The 16793-nt window shown below is 31.0% G+C and overlaps 1 protein-coding gene across 1 annotated transcript; it reads right to left on the bottom strand.

Annotated features, from left to right (window-relative positions):
• Nucleotides 1–3505: 3505 nt before the first annotated feature.
• ABCG45 (ABC transporter G family member 45) lies at nt 3506–10173 on the bottom strand. The gene is made up of 24 exons (XM_004245177.5): nt 9778–10173; nt 9541–9661; nt 9348–9436; nt 9175–9259; nt 8931–9090; nt 8745–8821; nt 8593–8646; nt 8428–8518; nt 8000–8301; nt 7625–7906; nt 7215–7531; nt 6979–7139; nt 6775–6878; nt 6529–6691; nt 6330–6437; nt 6084–6247; nt 5665–5997; nt 5294–5584; nt 5122–5205; nt 4901–5034; nt 4582–4809; nt 4341–4512; nt 4010–4264; nt 3506–3908 (listed from the first exon to the last, which is right to left on the bottom strand). Exons 1-24 carry the CDS (start codon nt 10104–10106, stop codon nt 3651–3653), a joined length of 4362 nt encoding a protein of 1453 aa, XP_004245225.1. The 5' UTR covers nt 10107–10173; the 3' UTR covers nt 3506–3650.
• Nucleotides 10174–16793: the final 6620 nt, after the last annotated feature.

The following is a 16793-nucleotide window of genomic DNA, read 5'->3' as shown; positions in this document are numbered from 1 at the left end:
TTGTATTGATTTTCCGGCGACATATTGTAATTGCATGTCTCCGGCGATCGCGATCGTACTTTCTTGATTAACTAAAATTGAATCGTCAAATTCTAATCCAATAATTACAACACATGCCATTCCTAATACACATTGATTTTTCCATGATTTTTCTTTTCGTTGCCTGCGAAAAAAAATGAAAATAGTAGTTTAAATTAATAAAAAATTTAATCATATAAAGTGAAACAATTGAATGTATATATATATATATATATATATATATAATGTCGTATAAAATGAAACAGATGAATGAACATATATAATATCACATAAATTGAAATGGATGAATAGATATGGACATGATGCACACGACTTTTAACATAGACAAACATCCAAAAACGAAAAGCAAAGTATGATAAATAAAAAAAAATGTAAAAAGTAGTAGTAGACTTACCAAGAAAGTTGAGTTTTTTTTGAAGGTGGGGGAATTGAGTTATTATAATTAGAAGTAGGAGGAGGTTGAGGGGAGAGATTGAGGCAGAACTTTGTTGAAATAGCCATTTCTATACTTTTTTAGATTTTTTTTCTTTCTCAAAAACAAATGAAGAGGAAACTACAAAGAGTAGTAGTACAATTGGTATTAGTTTTGTTTTTCCTTTTTGTTAGTGGTACTATCTTCAATAGTTAGGATATTTATAATTTTGTACTTCTTTTATTGTTGAAAATGAGGGTTAGTGGTTGGTGGAGTCATTGGTCAGTTTACGCTAACTCACAAGGTGCCTAATTTCCCTTCTTTTCTTGACACGTGGTGTGGGACCCTTTTGGTTTGTTTCAATCAATTTGAAGATAGTATTAAATTTATTAGTTTCATTGTTTCCATAAACATCCTTGAGGTGACTCTAATTAAACAAATGGAGTATCATTTTTTTGAAATTTTAAATTATAGCACTTCATCATTTAGAAACAATAAAGAAAAGAGTAAGTTCACTATAGTGATTTTTCTAATCATTGCGTTTATTATATTCAAACGAATGATAATGTAATATTATGACTTTATATGGCATTCATTAAGGAATGTGTTAACTCAATATATATTATATACATAAAAATGAACAAGGAAAATAATACCTAAGTGATAGAACAAGTTCATTGTGAAAATATAAATTACATTACATAAAAGACACAATTTTTTTAAATTTATAACCAAATATTAATAACGGAATGACTTAAATAAACTATTTAAAACTCCAAAATAGTTTTTGTAGCTAAAGAAAATATTGATAAAATTTGTGCATTAGTCCAAATATTCTTGCGTGTCAGCTTGTGATTCTTATTTCAAAACTTTTTTGCGTGTTTGATTTTAAAGTTGATACGAACAAACATATGAAAACTACACTTTTTATAATCTTCCTATACCAATTGCTTGCACGCATTACACAAGCCACCTAAAACTTTGACGGATTGAATAGTACTCAATCATTTTTATAAAATTTCATCTAGAAAATTATTTTTTTTGTCTCATTTTATTTTGCGTAATTAAATTTTTGAGCTTCAAACTTTGACGACATATTCAATCAAAAATGTAAAAAAAATCATTATAAATTATAATAATTATTGATATAAAGTATTTAAAGAGTATATAAATTCAGATAAAAGAAAATTTGATTGTTTTTTGAAATTTCAAATGTTTCACATAAATTGAGACAAATAAAGTACTCTCTCCATCTACAATTGTTTGTCATGCACTTTCCTTAAGGACAATTTAATATAAGGTGTAATTTGACTAATATAACCATACTATACCAAGAATAACAAAAGTCTACTTAACTTTTCAATTGAACAAAATGGAGTAATTATTAAGGACATAAATGAAAAAAAAAACTAATTACTTCTTAAATGTTTAAATTGACAATTAATCTTAGACATTTATTTTTCTGTCAAACAATTGTGAACAGAGAAAGTATAAAATAATATGTACTCCTACAATGTTAATCTATCATCATTAGAAAGAAAATAAAGTATCTTTCAAAAAATAGAATCTCACGTTTATTTACCGTAGCAAGTGTAGCTCCAAAAATTTGGGAGAGGAATTCGTTGCGTAAATTGTTTTTTCTTCTAAGACAACTACAATATTAGAAGATGCCTATCATTTTCATTAATTTGTTGCACTTATTAAACTATTAAATTCATTGTTCCTAACAATTTTCACCAGCCAATGTTTACTTTTATATGCATTATTATAGTAATATATATTAATCAAACTCTTCCATCGTAATAATTAAGTTTTGATTTAACTCTATACGATACTTATATTTTTGTTATGGTTTACAATATTGCACTTACTTTTCTAATTTTCTTGTAACAATTCTCTTAACCTAATTTTATTAATATACAAATTTACGTTTGGACATATTTGCCCCTTGAAGGTAACTTAAAACCTTGGCAAATAACCATATGTTCCACAGAATCCAATGAGTCTGATACATTAAGGCCTTTAAAAAATTACAAATACGTTGCTATGGCTTGATTTTGAATTGTACTCTTTAAAGAAATGATTTGGATTCTCCCACGAGACACAATGACTACGTCACACTAATTTCTAAAAACATATTCATTAGCTGCACATAAAATAAATCTCTTTTATAGTATTCGACACCAAAAGCCAACAATTTACATCAAAACAGTAATATCATTAACGTGACACTATAAGAAAGAGGCTTATAAATGACCAACATTTAGTAGAAGAACAAAGTCGTTTGTTTCAAAAACAAAATCCCCCTTAACGGCCCACTCCCCACGAAGGGAGTCAGAGACGGCACAAATCATTTGGAAAAAGAAAAAAGATGCATCAATCATGCATCTTAATTGTTGAGCTTATGCAAAAAAAAGGAAAAGCCGTGGTCAAACTAAAATTCTTGAAATAAGTCGATTAAGTCAAAAATCTGATACCTTAAAACATACTTGTAAGTTGTAAGGACCAGATTGTACTTGGGTCCAAAATTGTTGGACGAAGGACAATTATGGTCCCTAATATTATCAATAATTGGTCCCTAATATTCTAAATTGAGCGGACTAAAAAATTTGACTGTTGAAAACATGAAAAAATAAAATAAAAGCATTTTCTCAAATACAAATCTCTTCTTCTCTTAAAGCCCTAAATACGTGCGAGAGAAATTTTGATGTTAGACTCATTTTTATACATGTGTAAACGTCTACTATGTCTGGTGAGACCAAATTAAAGGATACTTTTATGTATTTATGTCTTAAATTTTAGATATTTCAAGAATACGTGCGGTAATCAACAAGGATGTTTTAACTTTGAGGCACGATTAAAGAGTGTTTTCGGTCATAACACTCGCGAATTTACCTCCACAAGAATAATTTCCTAACTAGATTTTCACCTGAAATACAATGAAGGAAGGTACTATTTGTTCACAAAAGCAAGTTCGTAGCTATAGTTTATTATTGAAGTTGTAGAAGTAGTAACAAGTAACTAAATTAAGAATATATATTGTATTGATATGTGTTACAAAAGAAACTCAAAACTTTTTTCATATATATAACAATGTGTACAAGTTATTCTGAAACAAACTTTACTATTCCAAAATTGAGATTCTATTATATTTATTGTCCTAATTAATATACACATTTCTTGACACCAGAACCAACCCCTATCTTTTCTGGAAGTTAAATGCTTTGATTGAGTAAGCAAAAATGAAGAGAAAGCCAACTGATATTCCAACAAGAATCAATGCAACATATCCCACAAAATCGTATTTGAAATCAAAGAAACTCTCTATGAATTCTTCCACTGTCTCTTTTGTTTCCAATTTGTCTTGTAAGTCTCCAAATTGTGAGGCAACTAGTCCGTATAATGTCCACGAAATTGGGCAAATATAAAAGTACCATCTCCACCACACTGGCATTCTCTGTCAAAAAAACAAAAAAAGAAGAGAGAAAATTGTTAGGTTGGTCATGCTTTTTGACGAAAAGTTTAGTCCAAACATGTTGTGTTGAAGGTAATACTTACTGTTTTTGGAACAATGAATCCACTGAAAAGATTCCATACTGCATAAAATGCAGATGAAATGATGGCTGCAATGCTGTGATTAGGAGTAACGGCTACAGTCATCATCCCGTATAATGTGAAGTATAACAAGGTGAAGTACATGAAGAACAGATACCAAATGAACTTGGCAACTGTCCATTCAAATCCGATCATCGCATAGACTATAACACCATAGATGATTGTCTGGATGAAAATGTATGGCAGCTCAATCATAATCTGCTTAAAAAAAGAATCATCCGATGAGCATAGCTAATACAAGTGGTGTCAACATTAGAGTGGTTTTGATGTATACCTGTCCAAATGCATAAGGCAGAGCTGAATACATCCCAGCAGCTCTTTCCCTGTAGAAAACTGTCCTCTCAATAGCAACCACTGGCTGCACTGACGTAGCATTTTGTACACCAAGAAACAAGACAGCAGCATACATTGAACCTATTGCATTCAAAATATCTTGTTGCCTTCTCCTGAAATTGGGTTCAAAAACATTAAGACTTGTGAATAAAAAAAAACAGTTCATGTATGTTTCTGTTTACCTTTTGGAGCCAAGATCCCAAAATATGGTTCCAAACATGAGAGCAATGAAGAATGTAAACATGAGCCTGACTGCTGTGTAAGGAGGATTTCGCCAGTATGACCAGTGCTGTTTCCAGAAGCAAGCCATGGATTGTGTGAAGAAAGACTGAGAATACTTGGTTTCAAAGTAGAGGTCTTTTGAACCTGGGGCTGGCACACTTAGTTCCTGGATTAAAGCTTTGTTTCTCCTGAATATTTGCTCCACTTCAGAATTCAAGAATATATATTTTTGTAATTCTTTACATAGAATGTCATTGTGCTCAACTTGATGATTCATACCTATACAATTCTGAGTTCCTGTACAATTCAGTAAAGTCAATTCCAAGAGCTGCTTCTTGTGCTACTGAAGTTATGTCCAACATCCATGTTGCTGGATTGTAACCATCTTTGATTTTCAGAACTCCGTCGATTCCCTGAGGCATATGGAAACAGAACCATTACTTTGTGCACTGGACCAACATAATAGGAATTCCAGTTTCTTTACCTAACAGTTCCCTTACCTCAAAATACTTAATAAGGTGAGAAGAATGGCGTCCTAATGGGCCGACAAATATTTCTTCGCCTCCTCGTTTCAGGAGTAGGAGCTGCAATTCATTAGTAGAATGAGAATCACTTTTTCTAAAACAATTTTATGTTAAATTTCTAGATTATGCAAGACGGACTGTTGCTCACCTCATCGAAAGCGTCAAATATGTCAATGCTAGGCTGATGAATGGTGCATACTACTGTTCGACCTGTATCTACAGTGTTTCTGACTGTTCTCATCACTATTGCAGCTGCTCTAGCATCTAATCCAGAGGTTGGCTCATCCATGAATATTATAGAAGGATTGGCAACTAGTTCAACTGCAACTGTAAGTCGTTTTCGTTGTTCAGTTGAAAGACCATTCACTCCAGGTAATCCAACAAGTGCTTCTCTAAGAGGTTTTAGCTCTACAAGTTCCATGACCTCCTCTATGAACCTCTGCAATACTACATTTTAATATAACATCCAGTTTCAAGTTTTATTAGTAATCCTATTAGCCATGTTCCAGACTCATTTACCTTTCGAGTTTCGGTGTCAACTTCACGAGGCAGTCGAAGCCAAGCAGAATACTGCAATGATTCGTATACTGTAACATGAGGTGAATGAATGTCAGTTTGCTCACAGTATCCAGCTATCCGAGCAAACGTTGCTTGCTGCTTTGGGTATCCTGATATACTGATGGTTCCTTCAATGTAGCCACCGGTTTTCCTACCAGCTAAGACATCCATAAGAGTGGTCTTACCAGCTCCACTAACACCCATTAGAGCTGTCAAAACTCCTGGCCTAAAAGCACCACTCACCCCTTTCAAGAGTTCAAGTCGGTCCTCGGTAAAACCTTGAGCTTTCATTTCCTGAAGTCACAACATAGACTTGAGAATTTAACTCAGAGATGTATAGATAGGCCAGTTAATTTCCATAGACTAAATCTTAATTGTACCTGTGGCATATCTACTGCATATCTGATATCATCAAAAGTAATTGAAAGTGGTTCGAAAGGAAGAATCATTCCCTTTCTCTTGTTTAAATCACCCTCAGCTATGTTGCCTACTCTTGAGGACATGGACCTGGAAGATGCACTTCGCCGAACATCGTTTCCTCTTTCTGCATATTTGATCTTGATACAATTAGTACTTGGTGGAAAATCTTAAGTTGAAACTGAAGCTCAAAGGGAAGGAATATGTACCTGATGAACTCTTTCCTATCGGAGATAGTTCAATAACCTCACCCCTTTTGCTTGCATTCCTCTCAGCCACAGTTTCTTCAGAAAGAACTGCCTGAGGTTTACCAAATGCTGCACCAAAATTACCCACCTTGTTGATATGTTAGGATCATCCTATAGATGGAAATGAGATTAAATTGCATAATAGTAGGCGGATTCTTACGGTTGAGATAAGCTAAGGCCACTGTGAACAAGAAATTGAATAGCAAAACATATCCAAGAAGAGCTCCTACTCCAATCCAGTACCATCTTGCTTCTGGAAAGATTCCACGCGATTTCAAAAATGACACCCCTAATGTATCCGTGCCCGTGGAGTTAGGAGGAACCTGAAACAAAATTCAAGAATAAACTCTCAAAATGCTCTACCTTAAAGGCCTGTCCTTCCAAAAGTACAGAAGCTTTAGCTTACATGTGCCCAACTCTTCCCTAGAAATTCGTTCACTGCTATAGCATTCTGTGCATACATCATAGGGGAAATCCAGTAACCCCATATCAGCCATTGCTTCACATTATCTGATAAACGAATAGCTTCCTTTTAGATGAAATAAACAAAAGACGAAGAACAAATAAATGAGCATTGCCCTCGTGGTTTTTCAAAATATTCTGCAATCACCTCTTGACAGAATGAATCCACCCATTACAAGAACTATGAGTAGTGCACATGATCCAAATGTATTTGCAACAATGACATTCCTTCCAAGAGCAGCTAAGAATCGAAACAGCCCTGAGGCCATCTGGTTAAGACATATGAGCAGAAATAGCTGTTTGAAGAACCTGCAAATAGAAAAATAATCTTGATGAGATTTTATGAACCAAGAAGTTCCATGGTTAAAAAGATCAAATTTCTACCTTCCAACGTCTGCCTCAAATCCAATTACGTAATAAGTCATACACACCCAAATAGCAACTTCTACAAGTGTGATCGGAATCTTGAGGATCCAAGTAGGCAAAGCATATGTCCAAGCAGGAAAGAAAAGAAGATCGCGATGTTTGTAAAAGGAAGGAAGCTTCATAATACTGAGGGCAAGCTCTGAAAACCCATTGAACATAATCATGATAACTGCATAATACAGTGCACCCAAGAATACTGCACCATCTATCATTGTATCTCTGTGCATCTCAGTTCGTAGGAAGAGTGTCATTGTTATAGTAGCCATCAATGTTAGCTGAAAAGATAATAAAAAATAGTTTGTTTTACTTCTAAACTAGCATTTTTTGGAACTTGAAAAGTTGACTTGTTCCTTTGACTTGCTACTTACTTGTATCATCTTGAATATATAGACGAACGAATTCCTCTTCATAAGAAGGTATTCTCTAGCTGTGCAGGCTTTCAAGAGTTCTTTCTTGCTAACACCATACCTCTCAGTGGTTAGAGCAGCAGGGTGGCTCTTCGATTTATCAAAGGGAACAGCAAGCTCATCACCAAGCTTCCTTCCAACATGAAATGACTGAAATGCTTCAGAAAATTCGCGCACTGTGATAAACTTATAAGGTTCATCACGACGTGCCCAGTATTGCTCTTGATCCTTCCTTGATGTCACCTTTTATTAATACATAGCAAATGAACATAATCAGAAACAAGAAATGCTCCATGACTAGAAAGAGTTGAGGGAGTAATTAGCAATGGGGTTTACTTCTTGTAAGAAGTCAGCAACTCCTTTCCTCTGGGGGCATTTGAAGCCTATGTACTCGAAGAACTCAAGGACATTCTCCCGGGGACCTTGGTACACAATCTGCCCATCTGATAAGAGAATAATATCATCGAACAAGTCATAAGTTTCTGGTGCAGGCTGCAGAAGTGATATTACAGCAGTTCCTTGAAGAATGTGGATTGACTGCCTAATTGAATTGACAATCTGATAAGTCGTTGAACTATCTAAACCAGTCGATATCTCATCCATAAAAAGTGCTCTTGCTGGTCCAACCATCATCTCCCCTGTATTACAAGTTATCAACAAGTTTAGCACAATAACTTTTTCGATACTCTTTGTATATATATGTTTATGGTTTCTACAACATCCATTACAATTTTATATCATACAAGGTGTCTGTTTAACCCAACCTGTTGTTAGCCTCTTTCTCTGCCCCCCAGAAATTCCTCGAATCATTTCGTCTCCAACAATGGTATCAGCACAAATTTCAAGTCCCAATATCTGAAAACAATACATAGAATAGTGAATTGGTGCATAGTTTTCTAGTGTTTCATAAGCATAGCCCTTTTATTTACCTTGAGAGTATAATCTGTTACAACATTAGCCTCCTGCCCGTCATTCCACGCTGACTGTCATATAAACCTCCATAGTTAAACCAAGTTCTTATCATAATTTAATAAAAGAAATACAACATGAATCTGAATTTTTCTGCTAAATATGTCTTCACCTTCATAAAGATATCAACATCAGGATCTGGCTTAATATTTGCTTCCTTCTCTCTCCTAGACAACTCTGCCAAAATTTCTGCATATTCATAACAAACTAATTTTAAAAAAAAGTACGCGATTCTCCAAAAAGATTGGAAATGCTACATGTTCATTGTAATATCCCAGAATAAGGGAATCTCACTGACCATATTTGGCTCCAACTCCTTGACATCTAGCAGAAAATGCCAATGTTTCCCTGACTGTCATTTCTCCAATATGAAGATCATTTTGGCTTATATAAGCAGATGTTCTTTGTGGCACAAACTCATCCATCCCATGACCATTATATGTAACTCTCCCTGAAACCTGAAAACGAATAGATTTATCGACTACCAACACAGAACTCCTCACTAATCTGAAAACTGTATTATGTCTAATCATGTTTCTTACTTTGAGATCTTTATCAAGTTTCCCAGCCAAACCTAACAGCAACGTTGTTTTCCCCGAACTTGGTGGTCCTAAAAGCAGTGTCATTCTGCATAACAAGATTGAAATGAATGAGTAAACAGGACTTTCTTGATTTTGTCTAAAAATCACCCTTTTGACACAAGCGTTTTTCTCACCTTCCTGGCTTGATGATTCCACTGATCTCATGAAGGATTGGTAATGGTTTCTTTCTACTTGGAAGAATGTGAAGATAATTCAAGAAATCCTTTTACACAGAAAGTTTTAAAAAAAAATGAGTGTAATATATTGCATGAAATTTTATAATATGATATAGGACAAGTCCTGGTGGCTAGTATATATTGTTATTACCTCTATGATGTTAACTGTGAAGTTGAATATTGTTGGTAAAGCTCTACTACCAACGCGAGCTTCTGCATCTACATTCAAATGCTCGAATCGTACTTCAATTGTAGGAAGATCCAGACCAACTCTGCATCATATCACAAGAAAAATGATATTGCAAACATTGTTTGGTACGACTAAAGTCATTTTCCAATAACCAAAATATGACTTTCTGATAAAACATGTTAAATAAATTTATTATACCTATCAATCCTTTTTTTGAGCTTCAACAAGAACTTCTCATTATCTTCATCAGCAATCTTAACAAGTCTCTCTAAGAGATTCCTCCTTTCCACCAAATCGAGCTTTGTTATATCAACTTCTCTATATTGTCCTTCTTCTTCACTAAGAATGCCTCTCCTTATACGAAGATACGTTGGAAGTTTCTCAAGAGCAGCCCATTTTAACGCCTCTTCATCATCGTAATCTTCTCTTGATGACCTTGAAAACACATCCACACCACTATTTCTCCATACAGTTGAACTACCCAAACGCGCACTACTCACCTTCAATATATCTCCACCACCCTCCATTTACTTTTTACATATAACTATAATTCAAAAGAAAGAGTGGAGGGACTTTTTGATTCTTGAATATATGTGTAAAGGAGATGTGAGTTATATATACACAATAAAAATAGAGTAGAGGGTCAACTTCTAGATACTATTTTAGTGATTTGACGTAAGTGTTGATGCAAACAAAATTAATGCATTATGCTAAAGTTTGTTTGACCATACTATAGTTAATAGTATAGTATGGTTCATGATCATTGATCGCCCTCCCATTACTCAATTATTGAACCAAAATAAAGTAAAAATGTTTTCATACTCCCTCCGTTCATCTTTACTGGTACGAAATATTAAAAAAAATAGTTCTCGAACATGGATGGAGAAGTACTAAATTTTTCTCTACCCTCTCAACTAGAGATTTCAGTTCAAGTAATTAAATTGAGTTTACTTTCGTAGAAAGCATTTAATTCCTTGTTACTGAGTTTTTAATAATGTAATTTGAATTAATCGAGTCAATAGATTTCGAACTATCAAAAATGATAATATTAACATAATAAAGTTGTAGAGAATAAAATCATCATAGGTTAGTGTAAATGATATTGGCTAGGACTAACTAAGCAATTAGGCATTCTCAACAACCCATGATCATCATGTCTTACTTATTGCTTTTATATTTCAAGCCTTATTTATTATATAATTAAATATACATCTAAATCTCATCCTTATAAATTGCAAAAACTTAGAAATAATCCCTATAGTCTTAGATCCTAAGTAAAATAAAGTCGTATATGAAGTAAGTATGATGTAAGCCTTTATAAGCAATGACAAAAAACTAGAAGGAAAAAAAAGGGGGAAAAATATTTTTTTAAACAAAAATAAATTTATAATTATGGTGTCGATTCAACTTGCACGAATACATAGAGAATTGTTACCCCATCAGTATAAGCATCGACACCTATATATCAATGTAATGTACCCCGATTATGTTGCGTTACTGATAAAAAAAAGTCAATATAAAATCATCCAAATTAAATCATGTTTATGAAAAAATATTACGAAAGAAGACCGAAATTAAGAGGAGGGAGGCAAGGAAGATGAAATTGTTTTTTTTTTTTTTAATATTTGCATATTGAGACAATTTTTATTTTCCATCTATTTGTTTTTTTTTTTTCCATTCAAGTAACACCATGTTGAGGAAAATGGAAACAAAGAGCACAGGTAAGAGCTGGATATATAATGGTTCTACAGATTAGTTGGGATCTGTTTTGTACTTTATTTTCAAGATCATGGTGTAAATAAATTATTTCAGTTGAAACTAATAAAAAAATTATTATATATTTGATATATATTAGATTTACAGCTTTTAAAATATGTGTATTTAAATAGATGTAACCATGTAAGCCACATGCATAGCATCTTCCTTCCTTTTTTTTTTTTTTGTTATCAAAAATCCACCTGAAGGTCAGCAAACAAAAAATAAAATAAATTTTAATGACAGATTCTTTTCTCATAGTTTTTGTTGGTGAAAATACAATAATTACAGTTAAAATTAAATCTAACTGCTTCATTTTTCCGTAGTTATATATATAATACTATCCTCAACAAAAATAAAACTCAAAAGTAACAACGGGGTATTTTAGAATTAAGCATTAACTACAATGCTATTTTTGGACCATATTGTCAATCAATAGACATTTTTATTCAATTTCACGTAGTTTAAAAAATACATTTCAACCCTTTTACATTATTTGAATAACAAGGCAAGGTTGACAGTTATAAAGTTGGGTCATTTTTACTTACTGTCTTATTTTGTGTTGGTCTTCTAACTTATCGCGCTCATAGCAAGATTTTTTTTATAAGACATAAATCTATATTGCATCGTTATATTCTACAATTTAGTTATGTTCAGTGTAACTTCAATTTCTAAAAAAACATTTACTTCATTGGACATAAATTCAATTATATTGCTAAAGGGAAAACGTAATGCAATATTAGTTTTTGAGGGGGGTAATTAGTGATAAATCATAATGTTCGTAGCTATGTATGTTACACCAACAAATATTGACTATAAATTTATATTTGATCAAAATAATAGATTTTAAGAGTAGTATAATTTTAATATTTAAATTACACAAATAATTTGTGTAGTTGTTTTTGGCGATAATTAAGAATGAAAATAAATAGCACAAAAACAATAATTGTCGATATTGAACAAGCAATACAAATTTGAAGAAAACGTGTTTTTGGTAGGATAATTCCATTCATTGAAAATTACGTCGAATAGAGTAATGACTAATAACGGCATGAATTTTCTTCAAGTTTAGTTTTGGCATGCTCAAAAGTAATATTTTTAAGGATGTGTTTGGTATGATGGAGACTATTTTTCGTGGAAAATGTTTTTTTTTAATAATTAAGTTAATTTTTTAAACTTATTTTTAGTGTTGATAAGCAAATACAGAAAGGTATAATACATAATTCTGTCTTTTTATTTCAGCTTCAGCTGATATCTATATGTCCTTTAATTTTGGATGCGCACAAATGTAGAAGCTTAAACTTGTATAAAGTTATAAGTAGACACATCTGTCTTTATGTTTCATTATATTCATATGACATAAGATGCATGTCATGTAGGACGAATATGTCTATTTGTTCAATTTTATTCAAATTTTGAGTGCATACTTGTTCACGGTGCACACCAAAGTTATAAGAGGATGTAGATGTAAATTGAGGCCAAGTTAAAGGATATTTATGTATTACAGTTAAGAAAAAGTTATCTCAAGAGTTTATATATAATATAACAAAAGAATTGTAGGTGTAGGAGGGATGGGGGTAGGACCTCGAAATCAGTGATACAACCAAATTTTTCGCTTAGAAATATCAAAATATAAATAAATAAATTCATGAGAAATCAAGGGGTGACAATATGCTATATATACATAATTAAAAGAAATTAAAATTTTATCTACAAAGTATAATAATTTTTCAATAAAATGATATTGATCGACACCTCTTAATTACATGTGACTCTGCTCTGGGAGGGAGATTGGCATAAGGGAAGGGGCTAGGGCATTGGATGAGTGGAAGAATGCTATAAAGATAAGTATGTCATTTATAAAATTTGTCTTTCGATGGAATTCATTTTTCTCTTTTTAAGGAATCTATTTTTTCAGAGAATTTTTTTTTCAAACATTTTGTACAATCAAACATAAGAAGATATTGTTTCTCTATATTAAACACACCCTTAAAGTTATTTCCTCGTGAAATATTTATCCACCAAATCGATACATAGTCATTACTACGTAAAGATCTCAACCAACTTATCAACATGAGTTATAGTACAGTGATGTGATTGTTTCATTTTTAATCAAACGTCTCAAATTTGAGTTCTAAATATGAAAAGAATCTTATTGAAAACATCATTTTGAACTGTACGATTTGAATTTAATTAGAACTCGACCATTTTTTTTTAGTTCGAAGGAAGTCATATTAAAGAGGAGCACCGGCCCTAGAGGACACAAAGTTGGGAGTTTGAGGAAGTCATACTAATCTTGTATTTGATGACACTTCATTAATCATTAGGGTCGGTGTGTCATTAATGAACATAATATAATTTCTAATAATATATCATATGCAGTTGTAATAACCACAGTCTATTTTCCTAAAATATATACTAATATTATAATTAATTCCTTTTGATAGAATCTTAAGTAAGAACCAAACTATTTTCTGATCATTTTAAAATATTTTATTACAGATTTGTTGCATAGGAATTCGTATTTATGGACGAAACGTGCTGAACAATGCATTATAAATTTACATAACTCAAGGTTGTTTGCTAAAAGGAAGGAAAAAGAAACAATTTTGTGGATGGAAAACCTCAAATCCTATTTTATAATTGTGTTCATTTTTGAATGATAGGATCAAAAGGGTTTATTTCAATTTGAATTATTGAAATATAAATTGTTTAACATACTATGGTAATGTATTTGATTTTGGTGCAATTATAGCTATAAATATATGAGATTTAAAGGGGTATTTTAATATATATAATGTTCTAACCAGGTAATTAATTGAAGATTTGACCTAACTAACTAAGTCAAAATTTTTATATACTTGACTATTAAAATGAAACCGTGAGCTTATAGGCAATTTGTTCTATGTAATTTATTTCAAAATTTGACGATTTGGTTAGTAAAAAGTTGGTTATGATTTTTTAAAAGTGCTAAATAGCCAGAAAATTTGGTCAGAATTTTATCAGAAGATTAAAAGAATTATAATAACTTGTTTGTTTTAAAATAAACTCATTTTATTTTTCTATTTTTTAGTTAAAAAGTTTTAAAGTAAAAAAAGTAAAAATATTTCAAAAAGTAAAATAACATAAATAAAATCTTAAATAGGTCAAATTTTTGGCAAAAAGATTTTTCCTTCATCATATTTTATGTGAGTGACATTTTAACTTCTAAATTATTATTTTTCTTTTCAAAAACAAAACTTGAAATATGTATTATTATATTACTTACAAAATACCTAATTAATTTCATTGTGAAATTAGTGAGTTGATTATTCACGCAAGTATCATAATTTCCTTTTAGTTAACACTTGATAAAGGTGAATGACTTTGATGACATAAAAGTTGGTGCTTTGGACTGTACTAGATTTTCGATGTGAGCGACACTTTTAACTCCTTGATTATTTGCTTTTTCAAAAACAAAGCTTGAAATATGTGTGATTGTTTTCAAAATACCTAATTAAACTAAACTTATTGTTAGATTAGTGAGTTTTTAGATCATTTACGGTATTAACAGTTTTATAATTTGAGTGACTTAATTTTTTTTTCTTCCACTTCATATGCCCCCCCCCCCTCCATACAATCGTCTGTCTCAATTTATGTAATATTTTTTGTTTTTCAAGAGTTAAAAAATTTAAGTTTGACTAGAATTTTATGCATGGAATTTTTAATTTTTTTAAATGAAATTTATACATTGTTAAACTATGTAAAAAATATAACAAATCACAATAATTAAAAATATATATATAAAAAATTATAATTAAAAATAAATATATTTTAATTTCAAAATTTATAAAACATCATATAAATTGAAACAAATTGAAACAGAAAAAGTAATAAAATACTATTGCTATCCCAAACTTATGCCTAAATGATTATTTAGAGGACAAGTCAAAATAAATTACCTTTCCTAATACAGTATTTAACAAATAAAATATGATGTACTTAAAATTTTGTCTTAAATGAATGAAGAATCTTTGATTCTAGGAAAATGGAATTCAAGTTTAGTTAGGGAGTCGCACCAAGCAACGAATAAGTCAAAGAAAAATACTCACGCATCTCAATTATGTTATCGATATTTGATTACATACCAATAAACTTATTTTATCATATTTTTTTAAAATTTTCATCAATCAAAATATTATAAAAATTTTTATTTTCTCCAATATATTTTTGGATATATCATTTTATGCAATGTCACGATCAAATATATTATTTTATGTGATATATTGAAACGTATGCACACTACAATAAAAATGACTATTAGCGGTAACCGTCAGTCTTTGTATATGTCCCTTTAGCGATATTGGTTCTGATGAAACTTAACTAATGCCGGAAAGACTTTAACATTCTTATTAGTGTCAATATTTAATGCCGCTAAAATTTATTTTTGTTGTAGTAGCAGTGTATCGAAATATTGAGTGATATATTCGAAATCGTGACACAATATAGTAATACGTCGATGAGGTATCCAAAATTGAAACGCGATTGTACCAGAATATTTTGAGATGTATCAGAAACTAAATTTAAAGGATTTTTGTAATTTGAAACTGAATAGTAATATGATGTAATTAATAGTAATACTTAACATTATGAAATTTATGTAAAATTCTCATATAATAACTTTAATATATTTACGTGGTTTATATTATTGAGAATATATATAAAAAATAATTTAAAATGAACTTATTACTAAAAAAACATAAAAGATACGCTATCATTTTTTAAACTAATAAAAATGCGATCACCTAAGGTATGACCTGAAGTGGTTGAATATAAAGTTATCTGATACTTATTGCTTGTGAAAAATAATATGCATGTATCTAAGAAAATTAATCGAAGTATGTAAAATTATTCTGAACACCATAATCTTAAAAAACAAAAAAAGTAATCACCTAAATCGAGAACGTTATCACCTTTGCTTATTCCTAATTTCAATGGAAGAACCACTTATAGTAAAATAAAAACCAAACAATATCTTCCGTATTAAATTTTTATTTCAATCAATTGTAAGAAGAAGGGCATCTAGAAAGTATATAATTTCTTTAATGCAACTTGTACTGTTAAATCATCATCTTACTTCAGCAATAATAACATATTACTACGTAGAACTATTTATTTTCCTTTCATTTAATTTAAAAATTCTTGATTATTGAGCTTAAATAATTAACAATCTTCTAAGACTTTACTCCTTTGGCATCTTCTATACTAATTTGCTCTGAAAAGTACGCTTAAGGAATTTTTCGATTTTGTCTTTGCTAGGCATATAATTTTTTCAATTTTATTTATTTTTACAAAGGTAGTGTTATCCATATATATTGTTTTGTAGCGCACTGTCTCCTCTCAGTATCAGATGAAAGAATTTTTAGTTTATAAATTTTAAATTGTAATCTATTAATTTAGTAAGTTTTGAATAGATTATA

Source organism: Solanum lycopersicum, chromosome 8 (genome assembly GCF_036512215.1).
Source record: "Solanum lycopersicum chromosome 8, SLM_r2.1".
Classification (NCBI taxonomy): Eukaryota; Viridiplantae; Streptophyta; class Magnoliopsida; order Solanales; family Solanaceae; genus Solanum; species Solanum lycopersicum.
The sequence above is the reverse complement of the archived record's forward strand: the minus strand, read 5'-3'. Positions and strand labels throughout refer to the sequence as shown.

Bases quoted from the DNA above. Each gene is read 5' to 3' on its own strand.
- ABCG45 (XM_004245177.5), bottom strand. From the start codon at position 10,106: ATGGAGGGTGGTGGAGATATATTGAAGGTGAGTAGTGCGCGTTTGGGT. The intron at 8,302-8,427 runs GTTGGGTTAAAC...CTTGTAATACAG, and splicing joins GAGAAAGAGGCTAACAACAG to GGGAGATGATGGTTGGACCA. The intron at 6,438-6,528 runs GTAAGAATCCGC...ATTTTGGTGCAG, and splicing joins GGCCTTAGCTTATCTCAACC to CATTTGGTAAACCTCAGGCA.